This window comes from Panthera onca, chromosome B3 (genome assembly GCF_046562875.1).
Source record: "Panthera onca isolate mPanOnc1 chromosome B3, mPanOnc1 haplotype 2, whole genome shotgun sequence".
NCBI lineage: Eukaryota > Metazoa > Chordata > Mammalia > Carnivora > Felidae > Panthera > Panthera onca.
Window position 1 is genome coordinate 45,535,517 of NC_138344.1, and position 18,715 is coordinate 45,554,231.

An 18,715-nucleotide genomic window follows, 5' to 3' on the forward strand; every position below is an offset into this window, starting at 1 on the left:
GGAAACGGAGATTAACTCCATTCACATCTTTATTCTGTATCCCAGATTATTATATTCTCTTCGTCTAAAGTCAGCCACATTTATAAATGTAAATAGTCATAAAATTTTAAACAAAAGATTCCAAGTATTCATTTTTATAGTCTAATTCTTATTTTCTACCACTTTCTAACATATTTACAGGTTTTCATGTGTAAGCTTAATGATTTAAAATGTAATTTTTTCTAGATACTGGAAGATACGAATTTTAAATTGCCAACTTTTAATAGAAAGAGTTACTATATTAGCATGCCAGTAATAAATAGCCAGATATTCTGGAAATAACCTTACATAACTAAAGAAAGAATTTATACATGTGGTAGATTAATTAGATCAAGAATTCTGCAAACAAACAAAAAAGGAAAGCGTTTTTGCAAACATATTCTGAAAAGGGCCAAATGGTAAATATTGCTGGCTGTTTAGGCTGTATGGCCTCTATTTCAACTACTCAATTTAGTCTTTGTGGTGTGAAAGAACACACAGACAATATATAAATGAACAAGCATAGCTGTTGACCTATAAAACTCTATTTACAAAAACAGGCAAGCAGAATTAGAGCAATACAGTTTGCTACCATGAATTAGAAAATCATATCCCGACTTTTTAAAAGAAAACAAAAAGTTCATTTATATATAGTCTTTTCATGATGTTTGGAGAGTACAATACTTTAATATTTAAATTTATAAATAAACAGGTAAAGAATACTATTTTTTCAATGTCAGTTGTTGAAAATTCTACTAGTACTCTTCTTCCCTCTGGAATAAATCAAATTAAGTCTTGACAACTTTATATGTTGTTCCTCAGGATCATCAATTTTAACATGAATCTTTACCATGTGATATTGAAGAAACCGACAAGAGACTGGTTTACAAAAATAAATGACCCTGGGTCATACCCTGAAAATGGTTTGATTTCTTTAAGTAGCCTGATATTGACTTGTTTTGTCAAGCTACCTACAACTCAGGACAAGAAAAAGGAAGATTCTAGTTAGTAAAGAATAATTTCCTAGTGAGCTGAGGATTCAGCATAGTTACATCACTTCTAAAGATTTTAGTTTTAAAAACTAACAGCAATAGAAGGAAGAGGAACACAGCGTGATCGTCTTTTAGAAAACAGAAAACATACGTTGGATGCTGCATCATCCTCCTCCTTTGAACTTCCATCCTCTGCATCACTTCATGAGGATGCAGTCTCTGTGCTGCAGGTGCTGCGGCTGGGATGTGGTGTGAGATTGGCTGGTGTGTGGGAGGAAGATGCTGAGGGATTGGTGCAGCTGTACTGGCTAAATGAGTCGGGGGTGGGGGTGCCACAGGGTGAGATGTTGCATGAGAAGATATCTGAGAATGGAAAGCATGTACAGGATGAGGAATAACATAATCCACTTGAGGTGGAGGCTGAGTCTGAGGAGGAGGGTTTCCATGAGAGTGGGGACAGGCAGAGGCTTGATGATGAAGTGGTCTTGTCAAGGAGGCATCTGTAAAAAAAATGTAGGCACCATGCAGTTGAGCATATATTGCTGTTACATATTCCTTTTGTAGTTTACAAACGTATTAGTACACGTTTAATTTTTATGGATACTGTATCAATGCTTGAGTCTGCTCAATTCTGCTTTACAACCTGCTTTCTTCTTTGAATAATCTTAGGTATCTTCTGTCAATATATATAGCTTCTCATGTCAATATATCACAGCTTCACAGCATTCTATTATAGGGATACACCAACATTTATTAGAGAAATCGCCATTGATAAAAATGGGAAACCCAACACTAAACATCTGTGTGTATGACACCTCTTGTACTCTTTCATACATATATGCACGAGTGCATGTGCACACGCGCGTGCACACACACACACACACACACACACACACTACTCACGGTTTTTGTAGCATAAATTCCTATAAATAGTTCTTAGTCTGAGAAAATCTTTTAAAACTCAGATATCAGTCAACAAAATACCCTTCCCAAAAGGTTACTATAATTAATATTTCAGTGAACAGCATACAAGAATACCTGAAACCCTATACTACTAATTTTTTTTAATGACAGAGAAAAATCTTATATTTATTAACCACTTATATTTCTTCCCAGAATATCTATTCATATTCTTAGGCTATCATTCGCCTTTTTCTCAATGATTTACAAGTATTCTTTGTATACATGGAAAGTTTGTCATAATAAGGTATAAACATTTTTCCAAATTGTCTTCTGTTAATTTTGTTTTACCATATATGCAAGTTTTTTGCTTTTGTCAAATGTAGAATTGACACTTTCACAAATATGTAAATCTTGCTTTCCTTTATGATTACTAGTTATAGAGCACTACAAAGAGAAAAGGAACTTGAGGGTTCTTCTGGACAAGACTGCAAAGATATTCTTTTATTGCTGCTCTTCTCTCTCCCTGCCCCAGGCCACTTTTCCTGAGCTATAGTAAGAAGATGAAGGGGCATATTTGCAAAGATCCTGAAATGGAAATTAGCCTTAATAAAGATGGTTTCCCCCATTTCTTCGTTATGTTTCAAAGTGGCTGCTGAAAAGTCCCTCTGAAGAATACACATCTCTCTTACTGGAGGAGATATGCATCTTTTTGAGGTCTAAAAATATGTTTGTTTCTTCCTTGGATTTCAGCCTCAATTTCACTGTATTTGGAAGATTTTCTTGGAGTCTGGTATGGAAGTATAGCCATTCTCTAGTTTCATGACAGAAGAATTACCCTGAATTTTAATCCTTTTGATTCACCCTTTGTTCAGCATGAATGAATAGGTAAGCATGAACTCATTTCAACCACATTTTCAAAGGACACCTTACTAGCATGTATTTAAAGGAATTTTTAAGTGATTTTCTAAATATCATGTTTTCAAATCTAGGCTTTACTCCAAGCCTCCAAACTCAGTACCTGGGCATAAAAAAAGAAGTCGCTATGTTTTACCATTGTTAGCTATCTTTCCTCAAATTCAGAGCATTTTTTCCAGTTTCAATTCAAAGTTTTCAATTTCTATAGTCATTAGGCAAGAAATAATATTGACAAATATTACAAAATTTTAAAGTTTTGTTTCAGAATGAATCAATTTATTTAACTCTTCAGCAATCATTTCATTTTTCAGCTTTATTGAGATATGATTAACAAATACAATTATATATATTTAAAGTGTACAATGATGATTTGACATACATATACTTTGTGAAATGATTACCACAATCAGGTTCATTAACACATCCATTACCTCACAAGTTACCATCTTTTGTGTGTGTCTGGTGAAAGTTCAGCCATTACTATAATTCACTATATATTCCAAACAAAACAGATTGCTAACCACTGTAGAAAGGTGACATTCTGCATTCCCACAGACCATTTCCCTTCCTTCTCTATTTTATGTGTTCTTGACAGTTAAAAAAAAAAGTTCTTGATATTGTTTCCTGAAAGTTCAACATGTCACTTTGACCCAGCAGCAATTGCACTCCTAGAAGTTACCCTACAGACTAAAAAACTACAATGTGATCATCAACAGAGAACTGATTTAATATACAATGGGATATTATGAGGGTATTGAGAATAGCAACCTAGATTTTTATGTGCTAATATGGAAAAAAATCTAAGATGGACTATTAAAATATTTTTAAAAATGAAAAAAAAAAAAACCAACAAACAGAGGCAAATAATATGTTATGATCCCACTTTTTTTTTTTAAAGGAGAGACATATATATACTTTTGTGTGTACAAAGAAAACTTCTGAAAGGTTTTATAAGCTACAATTAGCAATAATTGTGCCTCGGATAAACCTCATTGGCTACGATACTGCCACTGTGCAAAGCTAGGTTTTATAAGCTACAAACAGTTGTCACCTTCGATGTATCAAGATAAGTGGTATGTGAGAAGGGCCGTTAACTTCTCATTTATGTCATTCTGTAGTTTGAACTTCTTACGATGTCAAGAAAGTTACTTTTATAATAAAAGTAAAACAAATTTAAATCTGAAACACTTCTTTATTAGGGCAAAATAGGTTCCCTTTAAATTGCTAAATATATTATTTTTTGGGAGGGGGAAGAAAACCACACATTTTGAGTTCCTAATAAAAGACAATCAATTAAAGATAAATATCAATAGGTATCACAAAACAGCCTGTACATTATACCAGTGCTCATACATAGAATTTGCTCATTGGTCAATACTATGCAAAAACTGTTTCAAAACCTGTTTTCTAACTTATACTGTACATCTTAAGTTGTATTATTGAAAAGGTAAATGATATATCACCAGGTTTCACTGTACAAATTCTGGATTGACTCCAGCTGTGTGTGCAAAACCCAGATTTTTAAAATTATTGGAATGGAAGAAGAAGTCTAATGAGATATGTAACTGAAAATTATCCCTTGCATGTAATCAGAACAAAAGCAAATGTTCTTGCCAACTTCCTAATTTACTCCTGGCAGTGAATTTTCAGTGTTTGTTTGTTTTTTTTAAACCAAAGTATCTATTAAGTTTCCATTTGATTATTAGCCTGTAATATAACAAAGTAGTAAATATGTGTTGCACAGCCTAAGAGTATCTCTCATTTCTTATGATACTCAGATACCACACAGATTTCAATTTCTTCAGAAAAGCCACATCTGGCTGTATTAATTGCCTGCATCAAATGAATACAGAAATCTTTTTGCATTCGGCCAAGCTTTCTGTGCAGGTGTTCTCTCATATGCCTCAGCTGACCCTCAGAATTTTTAGTCAAAACTCACTTTCCTGTGCCTAGCAACAACTACTGAACTTTCAAATTGCCAGTTATTCCTAAAGGATAAATCTCAATCTCTTAAAATTTCCTTTCATAGGAATCTAAGGTGCCATTCAATGTACTTCAATTTCATGTATTAAAATGAAAATATTAAAATGTAAGAGACAAAATATAATACTTTTATTTCCTTGATGTTTTTAAACAACACCTGTTCTATTTAACTTAGAAGATTGTTTTGGGAATGCGGGGTGAAGAAAGAATGAAATGGAAAAAAATACACCCCAGTCTCAGGCCAAGGATATACCAAAAATGTACCAATTAGGATTAATGAAAGGTTATTTCATGGAGGAATGTACAATGGTTCATTTATAGGCCTCTAAGTTCTTTGCCTGTTAAGTTTATACTTACAAGGAGGTGGCATATAATGTCGACATGATGACAGTGAGGCTTGTGGAGGGGGCTGGGGCTGGGGCTGCGCAACCATGCTTGATCCATAGCCGTCTATGGATAATGGCTGACTCGGGGCAGCAGCAGCAGCCTGATGGCCAAAGATTGCAGCTCGGGAAGAAGAAACAGGGCAGCAGGGGTCAAATGCAGACGCTCCATGAAAACCACCACTTCCATGACTTCTGATACCATTGTTGCTCAGGTCTACTGGCAATGCCTGCTGTATAAAGAGGAACTGTATTTTATTTTTCTAAAGTTTGGTCCAAACACTGTTTCATGTTATATTATAAAAGTATTCCAAATGCAAACCAGAAAAATAGAATCTCTGAATTAAAAATTTCAAAATGGTGAAATTTTTAGTATGAAGACCTATTCAGTACAAAAAAAAAAAAAATACTATGTATATCCTGGATTGTAAAAACTGTAGTGGTTATATCAGTTTTTAAAACTCAAGCATAGGATCACGATACAAGATAAACAAAAATTAATTAATATATTATTTTAAGGTCTATTTCTCTTCCATCCTCTAGATCTTAGAGAGAAATAAACTTTAAAATAATACATCCATATTCTTCTTTACCCTCAAATTTTGATTATTAATTTAGGACTCCTTTGGAAAACATAAAACCACACCAATGAAGATTAAGGATTCAGGTAAAAGCTTGTCTGTCCTATTTCTGAACTGTGTATAGCAAGCACTCAACTAAAACTCTAATAACGCAAACATTATCCAAGACAATAAAGGGTGCAAGATTATTCAAGACGAACTATGAGCCAGCTGTGCCTCATAACCTTTTCATTTACTAAAAAATTAAAAATACGATTTAAGACAAGTCCCTTTACTAAGCTGACAAATAAACCAGACTCTAGATTCCATGTCTATTCACCAGTAATTAAGTTTCTCCCCCAAAGCATTTTGAAAAGTCCTAAGAAAAACACTTCACTTGATCACAATCTACTCTAGGGCAGATTACAAAAACCAAATTGTCCCTTTGTATTCTTAAATAATTTATTTTTAACGTTTATTTATTTTGAGACAGAGAGAGACAGAGCATGAACGGGGGAGGGGCAGAGAGAGAGGGAGACACAGAATCGGAAGTAGGCTCCAGGCTCTGAGCCATCAGCCGAGAGCCCGACACGGGGCTCGAACTCACGGACCGCGGGATCGTGACCCGAGCTGAAGTCGGACGCTTAACCGACTGAGCCACCCAGGCACCCCAATTCTTAAGTAATTTAAATACAAGTTTTTAGTGTTGCGTATAGCTATAATTTTAAAAATGTAATTAAAGGGGCACCTGGGTGGCTCGGTTGGTTAAGCATCCGACTTTGGCTCAGGTCATGATCTCACGGTCCGTGAGTTCGAGCCCCGCGTCGGGCTCTGTGCTGACTGCTCAGAGCCTGGAGCCTGTTTCAGATTCTGTGTCTCCCTCTCTCTCTGCCCCTCCCCTGTTCATGCTCTGTCTCTCTCTGTCTCAAAAATAAATAAACGTTAAAATTTAAAATAAATAAATAAATAAATAAATAAATAAATAAATAAAATGTAATTAAAGAAAATAATAATTTGATGTTCTATTTGAAATTATATGCAAGAACTGTTCAATACTGGAAGCTGAGGAGCTGGAGATGAAGAAAGCTAGGGAACTGCATTTATTAGAGGCTGAAGTCACCCAGCAGTCCTTAGAGGAATCACAGTGGTCTCTGTACTTGCAATGGACTTCTGGCTCTAGGGATAACAGAAACAAAAGGAGCTCGGACTGTTAAAAGGGAAGGAGAATGATGGCTCAGGAGAAGCAGTGGGAAGGTGAAAAAGAACTCCTTTCTTCTTCCGTATCATGTGTCTACAATCAAGCAAACATCTGGGCTCTTTCTTTTGAGTTGGCAAATACAATGTATGTCCCTTGATTTGGGGAATAAGGCTTAAGAAAAATACTGTAAGATTGTGAATTTATATCCCTTCCCTATTTTCCTATTTAGGCTAAGATTTGGCAAATGGACTAGATTATCAACATACTATGAAGATGAGCAAATTTCCTATCTTTTTCTCCAGTCAGTGATTAAGAACACTCGCAGAGGGTGAGTAAAGTAGGGTGAATATCCTCCTAGAAGGAAATGAGGGTAAAGTTAAAAGTAAAGAATCAAAAGAGAAAGGGGAAAAAAACTACAAAGAGAACCCTCTTCACAATTCCAACAGTTCAGTCAATTCTTACTCTAGAAGGAAAAGAGTGGGTAAGCAAGATGGGTACAGAAATGCAAGTATTAATTTACAAAGGTGATAAGGAATGCAAAACACTAACTGAACTGTTCTCTCAAAAGAGAACGCTACATCCAAAGGAGCAGTAAAGGCTAGAGAGTCAAGTGACTGCGGAACCTTCTCTGCTATCAGGCCTAATCCTCCTCAACTTTTTCTGCCTACCCACAACCTGGCACTAATCGTAACACATCTACACAATCAGAAATCCTCAGATCAGTTTGCTCCCCCCACTCCTCCACCTCCTGTTGTGCCCACACAAGTCTCAACTGGAGATACCTGATGTTATCTCATGAGCATGTGGCTGATTTCAGAGGCCTCTAAATGTCTATATGAGTTCCAAATTGTTTTTACCGTCAAAACTTGACTTTCTTTTCTCCTTCATACCCATTATCACCACTGAATGCCTGATCCTTAATTTTCCCCAAGTTCTGTGTGTAGTCCAAATACCTCTATTAGATATAAGTGAGTAGGTTACATTTATATTACAATGAACAAAACTGTGGAAGAGATTCTATCTATAAATAACTCACTTGGGTTAAAAGAAAATGTTACATACACAATCTCTCAAACTAGTTGTATTATTTTATTAGTTCAACAAAAGAGTCTGTAAACAAAAGGCCCATATTTTGGTAGCCCTTGAATGAATATGGGAGCAGTCTGTAGATTTACTTCATCATTTTTCTACAATACTTATAAACTCCCCCTTTAAGCTCAAATTTCTAGTGAAAGAAAATTTTGCTTTTAAGCAAAACCTTTCATTCAGTCCACTACAAAGTTTTTCTTGATGCTTCCTCATTCCCAAGAGGCAGAACAGATTTAGATGATCAGTAGATGTTAATACTTAGAACTTTTACCAGAACCAAAACATCGTCTAAAATTTCTTTAATCATATTTCCTACTAAACCCTTTCTAATTTACTCTTGAAAAACAGCAGTTCATCTTTTGTTTTTTAAGTGAATGTCCCTCTCTCTTAGTTATTTTTAATCTGTCCGATCCAGGAGAGATAACCATCAAAATTTAAAAAGATGAAGCAAGTACTTTAGGAAAGGTCAGGGAATACAGACAAAGAGTGGCTCTGAATTTTCTTTTTGACTATTTTCTAGTATATGTCAGTTACAGCTTTACCTTGAGATTATGTTTTTTTAAGTATGTACCCACTCGGATTTATATCACAATTATACACAGAGATGACACAGCAAAAGTTAAAACAGCATATAATACATGACCTTCATTTACTCCATATGACCACCAATACTAATTTAATATTATTTGACATTTTAAGCACTCACCAATATCCACTAAATTACTTAACTAGAATTTCAATTTCCCATAAACTAAAAACCTCATCTGCTCCTGAGCAACCATGTCATTGGTTTGCATCTGAGAAGGCTGTTTATTTCTAGATGAGTGGAGATAAAAGGAAGCTCTAGAGTAAAAGCTGAAGGTAAAAAACTAGGAAAATTTCCCAATTTCTCATGAATCACGTTGACACTGTAATTTCAACACTCTGAAATAAAATTCCAAAGATCAGATTCACCTTATTTAACTACAAACACTAAAAACCATTTCAGAATAAAAAACAGTATCACTTCTAATTTTTTACATCCTTGATCCTCCCAATTAGTTGCAATAATTTAGACCATCGGAAAATCCTAGAGACTTAATTAAAAAAAAAAATCGCAAACCACGAAATTAGGCCACTTTTGCAAGGGCAATAGAAATGACTTTTTTAGTATATAAAATGCATCATTAGTATTGTTCTCCCCCCCCCCCCCCCAAGGAAAGCACAATTTTTAAAAATTAAGAAAGAAACATTTATCAAATTCCACATACCTGGTCATGATAGCTGGTACCAGAACTACTATTGGCTCCACAAGGTGCTTGTACTTGTGGAGGTCTTTCCACAGGGCAAGTAGGATCACTAAAGGAGGGAGAAACAGGGACAGCCGGGTGGGGAGTATGATGGTGGTGGTGATGATGCTGAAAATGGTGGCCATGCTGCTGAAAGCAACTTGTGTGTGGATGTCCTAATGCATGGTGATTCTGTGACGACCCTCCACATGGTGAGTGCTGGGGACAGCAGGAAGGTAACCTTGGCATTGCAGGAGGGCCAGCTTCTGTTACAGCACTAGATGCAGTTCTCCTCGAGTCATCTTGAAATAAACAGAAATGCACAGAACAATCAAATAATCAGGTATCACTGTGTAAGTAATAGGTACTGTGTACAAGTAAATAAAGAGCTAAAGGAATGTTAATTGAATTCCAATCTCTGTAGGGGCACCTGGGTGGCTCAGTAGGTTGAGTGTCCAGCTGTGGCTCAGGTCATGAACTTGCACTCCACAGGTTCAAGCCTCGCGTCAGGCTCTGCTGACAGTTTGGAGCCTGGAGCCTGCTTTGGATTCTGTGTCTCCCTCTCTCTCTGTACCTCTTTCTCTCTCTCTCTCTCAAAAATAAAAAAAACATTAAAAATTTTTTTTTAAAAATTCAAATCTCTGTAAATAAGAATATGATAGTACCACATTCTTAATATGCATATCATATAATTTCAGGCAGTGATCTTCAATGGGATTTTTCTGAAAGCCTAAATTCTTCAGAAGGCTCATATCTACCATGATATTTAAACATGGAAAGAAATCATCTTTTCCTAGGTCATAACAAATGATTAACTTTAAATTGAATTTAAAACATTCCAGGTGGCTCAGTCGGTTAGGTGTCTGACTCTTGATTTTGGCTCAAGCATGATCTCAGTTCGTGGGATCAAGCTCCAAGTCAAGCTCTACACTAACAGCATGGAGCCTGCTTGCAATTCTCTCTCTCCCTCTGTCCCTCCCCACCCCCACAAACTCTCTCAAAATAAATAAATGAACTTGCATGATTGTTTTTGGAAAAGGTTATGATCCTCTAAGTAGGAAACACTGGAGTCCTGATGATGCTCTCTGCCACATGCCCAGAGTTATTTTGAAGGTATGTTCTTCCATGCCAGAAGAACTACAAAAGTGCCCTGAGAAAGTCTACCCCAGTGCTTCAAACTCACCTAAAAAACAGCACCCTTTCCCCAAGCTGCATATTATGTGGAAACCATATAAAACAGATAAAATTGGAGATAAAAATTTTTACTTAAAATATAAAAATCAGAGAAGTGGGGAGCCTAGAGCCCTAGCCTTCCCCCTGCAAACATCAGCCTCTTCCTTTCCCCGCCTGACTCCTAAGCCATCTCCTCAGAACCCTTAGGATTCTGGAGGACCACTGTTCTGGCTCTATTTCTAGAGTAACCAATACCAGGGATACCCTGCTCCTATTTGGCCCATAGAACCTAGCCAACCTCTTCTGGGTCAATTTTCCAATTTGGAATCTTCTAGTTACTCACAAACAATACGAAAATCCAACCCAAACTAGCTAAAATAATAAAGGGAATTTACAGGCTCACAAAAATGAATCTGGGTGGGGTGCTTCAGGCTCTGGTTGATATGTCTGATTGCAGCAAACCTCCCTGTAATTCTCCCAAGCCTGCCCTCTCATACATGTCCTAACCTGCCTTTCCTGATTCTCTTCTGGGCAAGGTCTGTGATCCAAACCCTGTTAGGGGTTAGTATCTCCATTCAAAATCTCTGTACATTGTTTTTCTCCAAGCTCCTAGTCTGTCCTATTTGGGCTAATTTCTTGTACTCTATTGTAAAGGTTCTTAATCTTAGAACTGTACTTCAGGAATCTGTGAACTTGGATAGGAAAAAAAATTTTTTTTTTTTTTTTGCCTTCCAGAATTAGCACTACCTTATTAGCATCAGTTGAGATGTTAAACATCACAAATAATTTGTAACCAAAAAAAAAAAAAAAAAAAAAAAAAAAGAGAGAGAGAGAGACAAAAAGAAGGTCAAGGTACCTTTTTCTTTTAATGTTTATTTATTCTGAGAGAGAGAGAAAGAGAGAAAGGAAGAACATGAGCGAGAGGAAGAGGGGCAGAGAGGGAGAGAGAATCCAAAGCAGGCTCTGCACCACAGCACAGAGCCCAACACGTGGCTCGATCCCATGAACCATGAGATTGTGACCTGAGCTGAAATCAAGAGTTGGACATTCAACTGACTGAGCCACTCAGGCGTCCCATGTGTTGTTTACTTTTATAACATAAATTATGGCAGATTCAAAGTCTGTTCCATAATTATGTCACTTTCATTCATTTGCATTCCATTTTCTTACATAACATGGACAAAGTTACAACCAGCTTATCAGGAACAGACCATGATCAACAGGCTATCTTTGCTATGCTGAATCAAACATTAATTATTTTCTATATGGTGTAATATTTGTAGCAATAACTATTATGTAACTTTACTTCTGGCAACATTTTAAGCGTTTTATCTCAGCTCCCATGCCAAAACAGTGTACAAATGAGTATCATTTATTGTGTTACTTTATAAAAAAGGATTAAAACCTCTGGAACACTAAATCCATTCAGCGGGTAGACTAAATGACCTTCCAATTCAGATGCTTTTAATTTTCAAATCCGGTTATTTAAGGATTATGTGGAACTCTAAAATTTAGGAGAAGAGTGTATAACCAGAGCAAAAAAGATGTGTAGACTAGTAAGGCTGTAACTGAAGTGACAGGATATTTATTCGTTCAGAAAGAACTTGCCTTCATTGTCTTCAAATATTTCTAATATAAAAATCCGAGTGAGAGAAGAGGAAGCATAATGACTATAATATATTTACAGCTGAATACATATTTAAAGGGTCATATCACTAACAGTTCAGCCTCAAAAAGAAGACTGACCTTATGGTTCTACTTCTTAGGGTACAGTTTGGCTTCCCATTAAATTAGTAATCTATTTTCTTATAGTAGAGAGACTCTTTGTTGCCCAAACAGGCTAGGAATCCTAAGTAAAGGCAACTGAATCTCCTCTTGTTCGAGATTACTGACCAAGGAAAATTGCCATACATTAGAAGTGAAACACAAAGATCTAATCAAATAAAACACTTCCTTTTTATTAAAATCAGCCCACAGAGTGTCCTCTAAAACTGGCCAATAACAAACCTGCACCAGAGAAATAAATTCCACAGCTCAGTAACATCAAGCTGGTTAAAGTATTTTCTTGTAATTCTAGCAGGATTACTGAGATGTATTCATGCATTTATTCATTCATTTGGCAAGGCTTACACATACTAATGGCATGGTAAAGGATCTACAAAAGGCACTGGAAAATACAATGGTGAAAATGAAAGCCCTGGTCTTTAAAATAACTTGTGCTGTTGTCTACCTCTGTTGTTTTATCTCCAGCAACTAGAAATAGGCGTGCACAATGTAGGTGGCTCAATAAGCCCTTGCTAAATATAAGTTAGCCTCACAAGGGGAAAGAGGCATGATGGAGCTAAGTGCTAAGAAGAGAGTAACTTGATCTTTAGTCCTCAAGGAGATCACCATCAAGTATGGAAACAACGTAAGATTTAAATCAACCAGCATTATAACAGCAGCACTGGGTTCTAATATAGCACAGAGCAATGCTGCCCCCCAGGGAACATATGGTAACACCTGGGGACATTTTTGGTTGTCACAACTGGAGGGGAAGTGGTACTACTAGTATTTAGTAGGCAGAGGCCAAAAATGCTGCTAAATATCCTACAATGCACAAGAACACCTCCCCCCCACCCCCCAATACAAAGGACTGTACAACACAAAGACAATAACGTCAGGGTTCAGAAATTCTGGCAGAAAGGAAGAGTGCAGGCTCCAAACCAGACTTCCTAGGTTTGAATTCTTGCTCTACTACCATATAACCATAGGCAAGTAACTTCACCTGTAAAATGAGAGGAATAATAGAATCTGCCTTGTAAGTTATCACAAAAATCAGTTAATACAGATAAATCATGGACTAACATTATAAGCTCAACAGATGTTAGCTATTATTATCCACTAGAACGTTAGTTCTGTTAGGACAGAGAATTTATGTTTTGTTCCCAGTGCCTAGGACAGTGCCTGATTATTAGTGTGTAATCAATAAACACATCTGAATAAATGAATATATAAGATATGCATGCACGAAACAAGAACACATGGAAAAGCCAGACAAATGATGAGCTGCCTGGGCATGTTGAGTTTGAGGTGACTAAAGAATGGTCCAGAGGAGATGTCCAATAGGCAGCTGGATATAAAAGTTTAAAACAAAGAGAGGGCTCTGGAAACACAAAATGTAAGGTCACTGGCATACTGCACAAGGTAGTTGAAAACGTGCAGTTATGAGATGGGCCAGGGAAAAAGGATATGAACAAGGCTGTGGGAGAAAACAGAGATGAGATTACTGCCAGGTTTTTTAACATCATGTTTGTTTTAACAAGAGTCAGAAGCAAGTTAAAGGAAGGAGTTTAAGATACAGAAGACCCTTTTAAGTGCATACAGACTTGACACAAATGTACACATGCATACTAAGATCATGGAACCAATAAAGATGCTGAAGACATAGAGAAGATAACTGTTAAAGCAAGGTCAAGGACACAAGAAGGGACAAGAGGTAGAGGATGAATAAAGGGACTGGAAGGGATGGGAAAGAGTTAAAGGACCAGGAATTAGGAGAGAAGGATAGATATAAAGGTTTTCATGGAGGGCTGGAAGTTATGAGTGCTCGAGAACCTTCATTTACTTTTTATTTTTCCCTGGGGAAATCACAGTTTTGAGGAGAATGAGAAACTTTTGGAAGGCAGGAAGAAGGAAGGAGAAGAAGGACAGGGAATTAACTGAGATACATCACCCTATGGCAACTTATTACCAAAAGCCCAAGATTAGATTCCATAAATTTATGAGGCACCAATCTGCCTAGTTCTATGATTTTCACCAGTCGCATCTAAAAACCTCGATAGGAGTAGTTAGATGGCTTGAATGATTCAAGGTTGGAAATATACAAGAAGGTGCAAAGTAAAGAACAGAATCTAAAGAACTCTACAGAACAAGTTCTATAGAGTCTTAGCAGGAAATGAAGCCAGCAGAACTGAGTGCTCCTAATATAGTCTGAATATCTGTATGTACTTCTATCAGGTTTATACAGAAAACAATTTGGCCTGGAACAAGATTCCCCTAGTCCAGAGAAATACAACACAAACAAGTCTATCCCAAAGGTAATCATCAATATAGGTAAAATAGTATCATGAGAAAACCATTCAGGTAGTAATGTCATCACTATGTTAGATATAAAATGTGAATTCTGAGCAACAAGAGTCTTAAAAAATAAATAGAGGGGCGCCTGGGTGGCGCAGTCGGTTAAGCGTCCGACTTCAGCCAGGTCACGATCTCGCGGTCCGTGAGTTCGAGCCCCGCGTCAGGCTCTGGGCTGATGGCTCGGAGCCTGGAGCCTGTTTCTGATTCTGTGTCTCCCTCTCTCTCTGCCCCTCCCCCGTTCATGCTCTGTCTCTTTCTGTCCCAAAAATAAAATAAAAAACGTTGAAAAAAAAAAAAAAATTAAAAAATAAATAGAGATAAAAGCTTTGAGACAGAATTGAAATAAAGTTGGGACTGTGTCACATAAAACCTAGACAAGAGAGTACATAAAGCTACCAGGGGAAAGGAGTGAATGAGAAAAGTTCAAATCTTTGCCTCAAATATTATTATTGACTTTGATGAAAGTATTTAACTTCCAGATGTCTTCATTTCTGAAATGGGAAGAGTTACATTAACAAGAAAGTTTTTAAGGATTAAATAATAATATATAAAACAATACAGAAGACACTCAGTATAGTACTTGGGAAAGAGTATACACTCAATAAATGAAATAAAAATTAGCCCATTTCATTTCTGCCTACATTTTTTTTTCAAAGAATATAGTATTTAAAAGACACTTTTGGGAAACCTCCTTGGATTCTGGTTTCCACTCTCAATTTCCCACAGAAGGGAGACCTAATCCAGCCACAAGCAATTTCCTAATCTATTCAATGTAACTTATGAGAATATTGTAAAAAGGAAGATACTACGAAAAGTAAAAAACAGGGTGCCTGGGTGGCTCAGTTGGTTAAGCATCCGACTTCAGCTCAGGTCATCATCTCCCGGCTTGTGAGTTCAAGCCCCACATCGGGCTCTGTGCTGACAGCTCAGAGCCTGGAGCCTGCTTCAGATTCTGTGTCTCCCTCTCACTCTGCCCCTCCCCAAAATAAGAGAGAATCTTATTTTGAGTCTCTCTCAAAAACAAACATTAAAAAAATAAAACTAAAAAATGATAGCATAAGGTGGTCTCATTATTAATGCTCATAGATATAGTCAATCTATGAGATACAGGGTCTATAATATCGCTGTTAATAAATGGTCAGCAAATTCCTATCTCTGTGCCATTGTCCAGGAAACAAAGAAGGCTAGCTTAATGCTCAGTTAAACATCTCATAGGAAAATCAATCAATCAATCAATCAATAAATAAACATCTCATAGGAGAAAGTACCAGAGGTATCATTGCTAACTGAAACATAGTAATGTGAGGTAAGAGCTGAAAACACTTAATGACATACAGGAATATCTTTGTGACCCTGGATTAGGAAATGGTTTCATAGATATGACATCAAAAGAACAAAAAACAAACAAAAAAAAAGAAACTGAGAAAATGGATATCAAGCTTTTTTAAAAACCCCTATCCTCATTTTCAATTGTTTTTGAGGACATACTTAGGAGTCAGATTGTAGGTCATATGATAACTATGGTTTAACATTTTGAGGAACTGCCAAAGTGTTTTCCAAGGCAGCTGCACCATTTTACATTTCCACCAGATGTTCATTACGGTTCCAATTCCTCTACATTCTTGTCAACACTGGCTATTTTCTGATTTCCTGTTCTTTGGTTGTTGTTGTTTTTTGGTTTTTTTGTTTTTTTTTTTTGAGTAACAGACATCCTGATGAAGATAAAGTAATACTTCTCTGTGGTTTTGATTTGCATTTCTCTAATAACTAAGTATGCTGTTTTCATGTCCTTCTTGATTAACTGTGTATCTTCTTTGGAAAAATACCTACGCAAACTCTCTGCCCATTTTTAAACTAGGGTTATCTGTCTTTTAATTGTTGAGCTGTGTGAGTAAGCTCTTTATATATTCTGGATACTAGACCCTTATCAAATATATGATTTTCAAGTATTTTTCTTACACTCTGTAGGCTGTCTTTTCACTTTCTTTTTTTTTTTAATGTTCTTTCATTATTTCATTATATATTTTGCTATTTTTACATTGTTCATTTTGTCTTTTTGTTACCCTTTTTTTGGAGTCATGGTGGATATTGCAGAGACTCATAGTTTGATATATATTACAAATATTTTCTCTTGATTTTTAATTTTTGCTTACGTTATGTATCAGGACCTGTATTTTTTTTTTCTTTTTAGAGAGCAAGTGGCCAGGAGGTGGGGAGAGGGAAAATGGGAGAAGGGGAGAGAGAGAATCTTAAGAAGGCTCCATGCCCACCACATGAGTACAATGCCAGACTGTTTCATGACCCTGAGATCATGACCTGAGTCAAAATCAAGAGTTGGATGTGCAACCGACTGAGCCACTTAGGTGCCCTTGGCCCATATATTTTAAATTTTTATGCAGTCACTTCTGTCATTCTTTTCCTTTATTTTCCAGAGTTGTATTTATTTATTTATTTTTTAGTTTTATTTATTTTTAATTTACATCCAAGTTAGCATATATTGCAACAATGATTTCAAGAGTAGATTCCTTAATACCCCTTACCCATTTAGCCCACCCTCCCCCACAACCCCTCCAAGTAACCCTCTGTTCTCCATATTTAAGTCTCATATGTTTTGTCCCCCTCCCTGTTTTTAAATTATTTTTGTTTCCCTTCCCTTATGTCCATCTGTTTTGTATCTTAAAGTCCTCATATGAATGAAGTCATATAATATTTGTCTTTCTCTAATTTCGCTTAGCATAATACCCTCCAGTTCTATCCACGTAGTTGCAAATGGCAAGATTTCATTCTTTTTGATTGCCGAGTAATACTCCATTGTATATATACATACCACATCTTCTTTATCCATTCCTCCATTGATGGACATTTGGGCTCTTTCCATACTTTGGCTATTGTTCATAGTGCTGCTATAAACATTGGGGTGCATGTGTCCCTTCGAAACAGCATACCTGTATCCCGTGGATAAATACCTAGTAATGCAATTGCTGGGTCGTAGGTAGTTCTATTTTTAATTTCTTGAGGAACCTCCATACTACTTTCCAGAGTGGCTGCACCAGTCTGCATTCCCACCAGCAGTGCAAAAGAGATCCTCTTTCTCCGCATCCTCGCCAACATCTGTTGTTGCCTGAGTTGTTAATGTTAGCCATTCTGACAGGTACAAGGTAGTATCTCATTGTGGTTTTGATTTGTTTTTCCCTGATGATGAGTGACGTTGAGCATTTTTTCATGTGTTGGTTGGCCATGTGGATATCTTCTTTGGAGAAGTGTCTATTCATGCCTCTTGCCCATTTCTTCACTGATTATTTGTTTTTTGGGTATTCAGTTTGAGAAGTTCTTTATAGATTTGTGGATACTAACCCTTTATCTGATATGTCATTTGCAAATATCTTCTCCCATTCCATTGGCTGCCTTTTAGTTTTGCTGATTGTTTCCTTCGCTGTGCAGTAGCTTTTTATCTTGATGAGGTCCCAGTAGTTCATTTTTGCTTTTGTTTCCCTTGCCTCTGGAGACACGTTGAGTAAGAAGTTGCTGTGGCCATGTCTTTTCACTTTCTTGATAATGTTTCTGATGTACAAAAGTTTTACATTTTGATGAAGTTCAATTTACCTATTTTTTCTTTTGTTGCTCTTATTTTTGGTCAGCCATTTCATTCTCACTGATCTCTTTCAGTTGAGCTATGACACTTTGGTAATATATAGCACACAAACTGAAATATGAAATCATAGTCTAATTCTAAAGACATTATTTTGCTCACATAGGATTTATTCTACAAATATGCTCTTGCTAATATAGCAACAAGAATACTTTTCCTAAAAAGAGTAATGAAAAATGGTGCTCCCCCACTTTATTACATACCTCCTATGGAAGTACCAGTCATGCTATTGCTTGTAAGAGTAGCTGAAGTCTCTGACACTGTGGGGGGTTGACTACCAGTGACAGCTGAAGCAGTATCAGAGGCCTGCTCAGAGGTAGATGGATTTGAATTGTTAATGGAAGTGCTTGTGGTTTGTGATTCCATTCTTGCAGAAGTGGTTGGTACTACAGTAGGTTCTGCAAAATACAAAATGTTTAATCAGCATTTCAAAATAGATCAGGTAATGGGTTATATTTTAATTCA

At 36.6% G+C, this 18,715-nt stretch overlaps 1 protein-coding gene and 1 non-coding gene across 9 annotated transcripts in view; both read right to left on the reverse strand.

Moving 5' to 3' along the window:
* The window catches only part of RNF111 (ring finger protein 111), a 126,695-nt gene that overhangs the window by 10,614 nt on the left and 97,366 nt on the right, over nt 1-18,715 (reverse strand). For all 8 annotated transcript variants that reach the window (XM_078448658.2, XM_078448661.2, XM_078448660.2 and 5 more), the window contains exons 5-8: nt 18,454-18,648; nt 9,292-9,611; nt 5,169-5,427; nt 1,162-1,510 (exon numbers count right to left, since the gene is read on the reverse strand). In XM_078448658.2, coding sequence (XP_078304784.1) covers nt 1,162-1,510; nt 5,169-5,427; nt 9,292-9,611; nt 18,454-18,648 — 1,123 coding nt within the window. The remainder of the gene's footprint in view (nt 1-1,161; nt 1,511-5,168; nt 5,428-9,291; nt 9,612-18,453; nt 18,649-18,715) is intronic.
* Nucleotides 3,715-3,850, reverse strand: LOC132670464 (U4 spliceosomal RNA). The gene has a single exon (XR_009606703.2). It is a non-coding gene; the product is annotated as a U4 spliceosomal RNA (small nuclear RNA).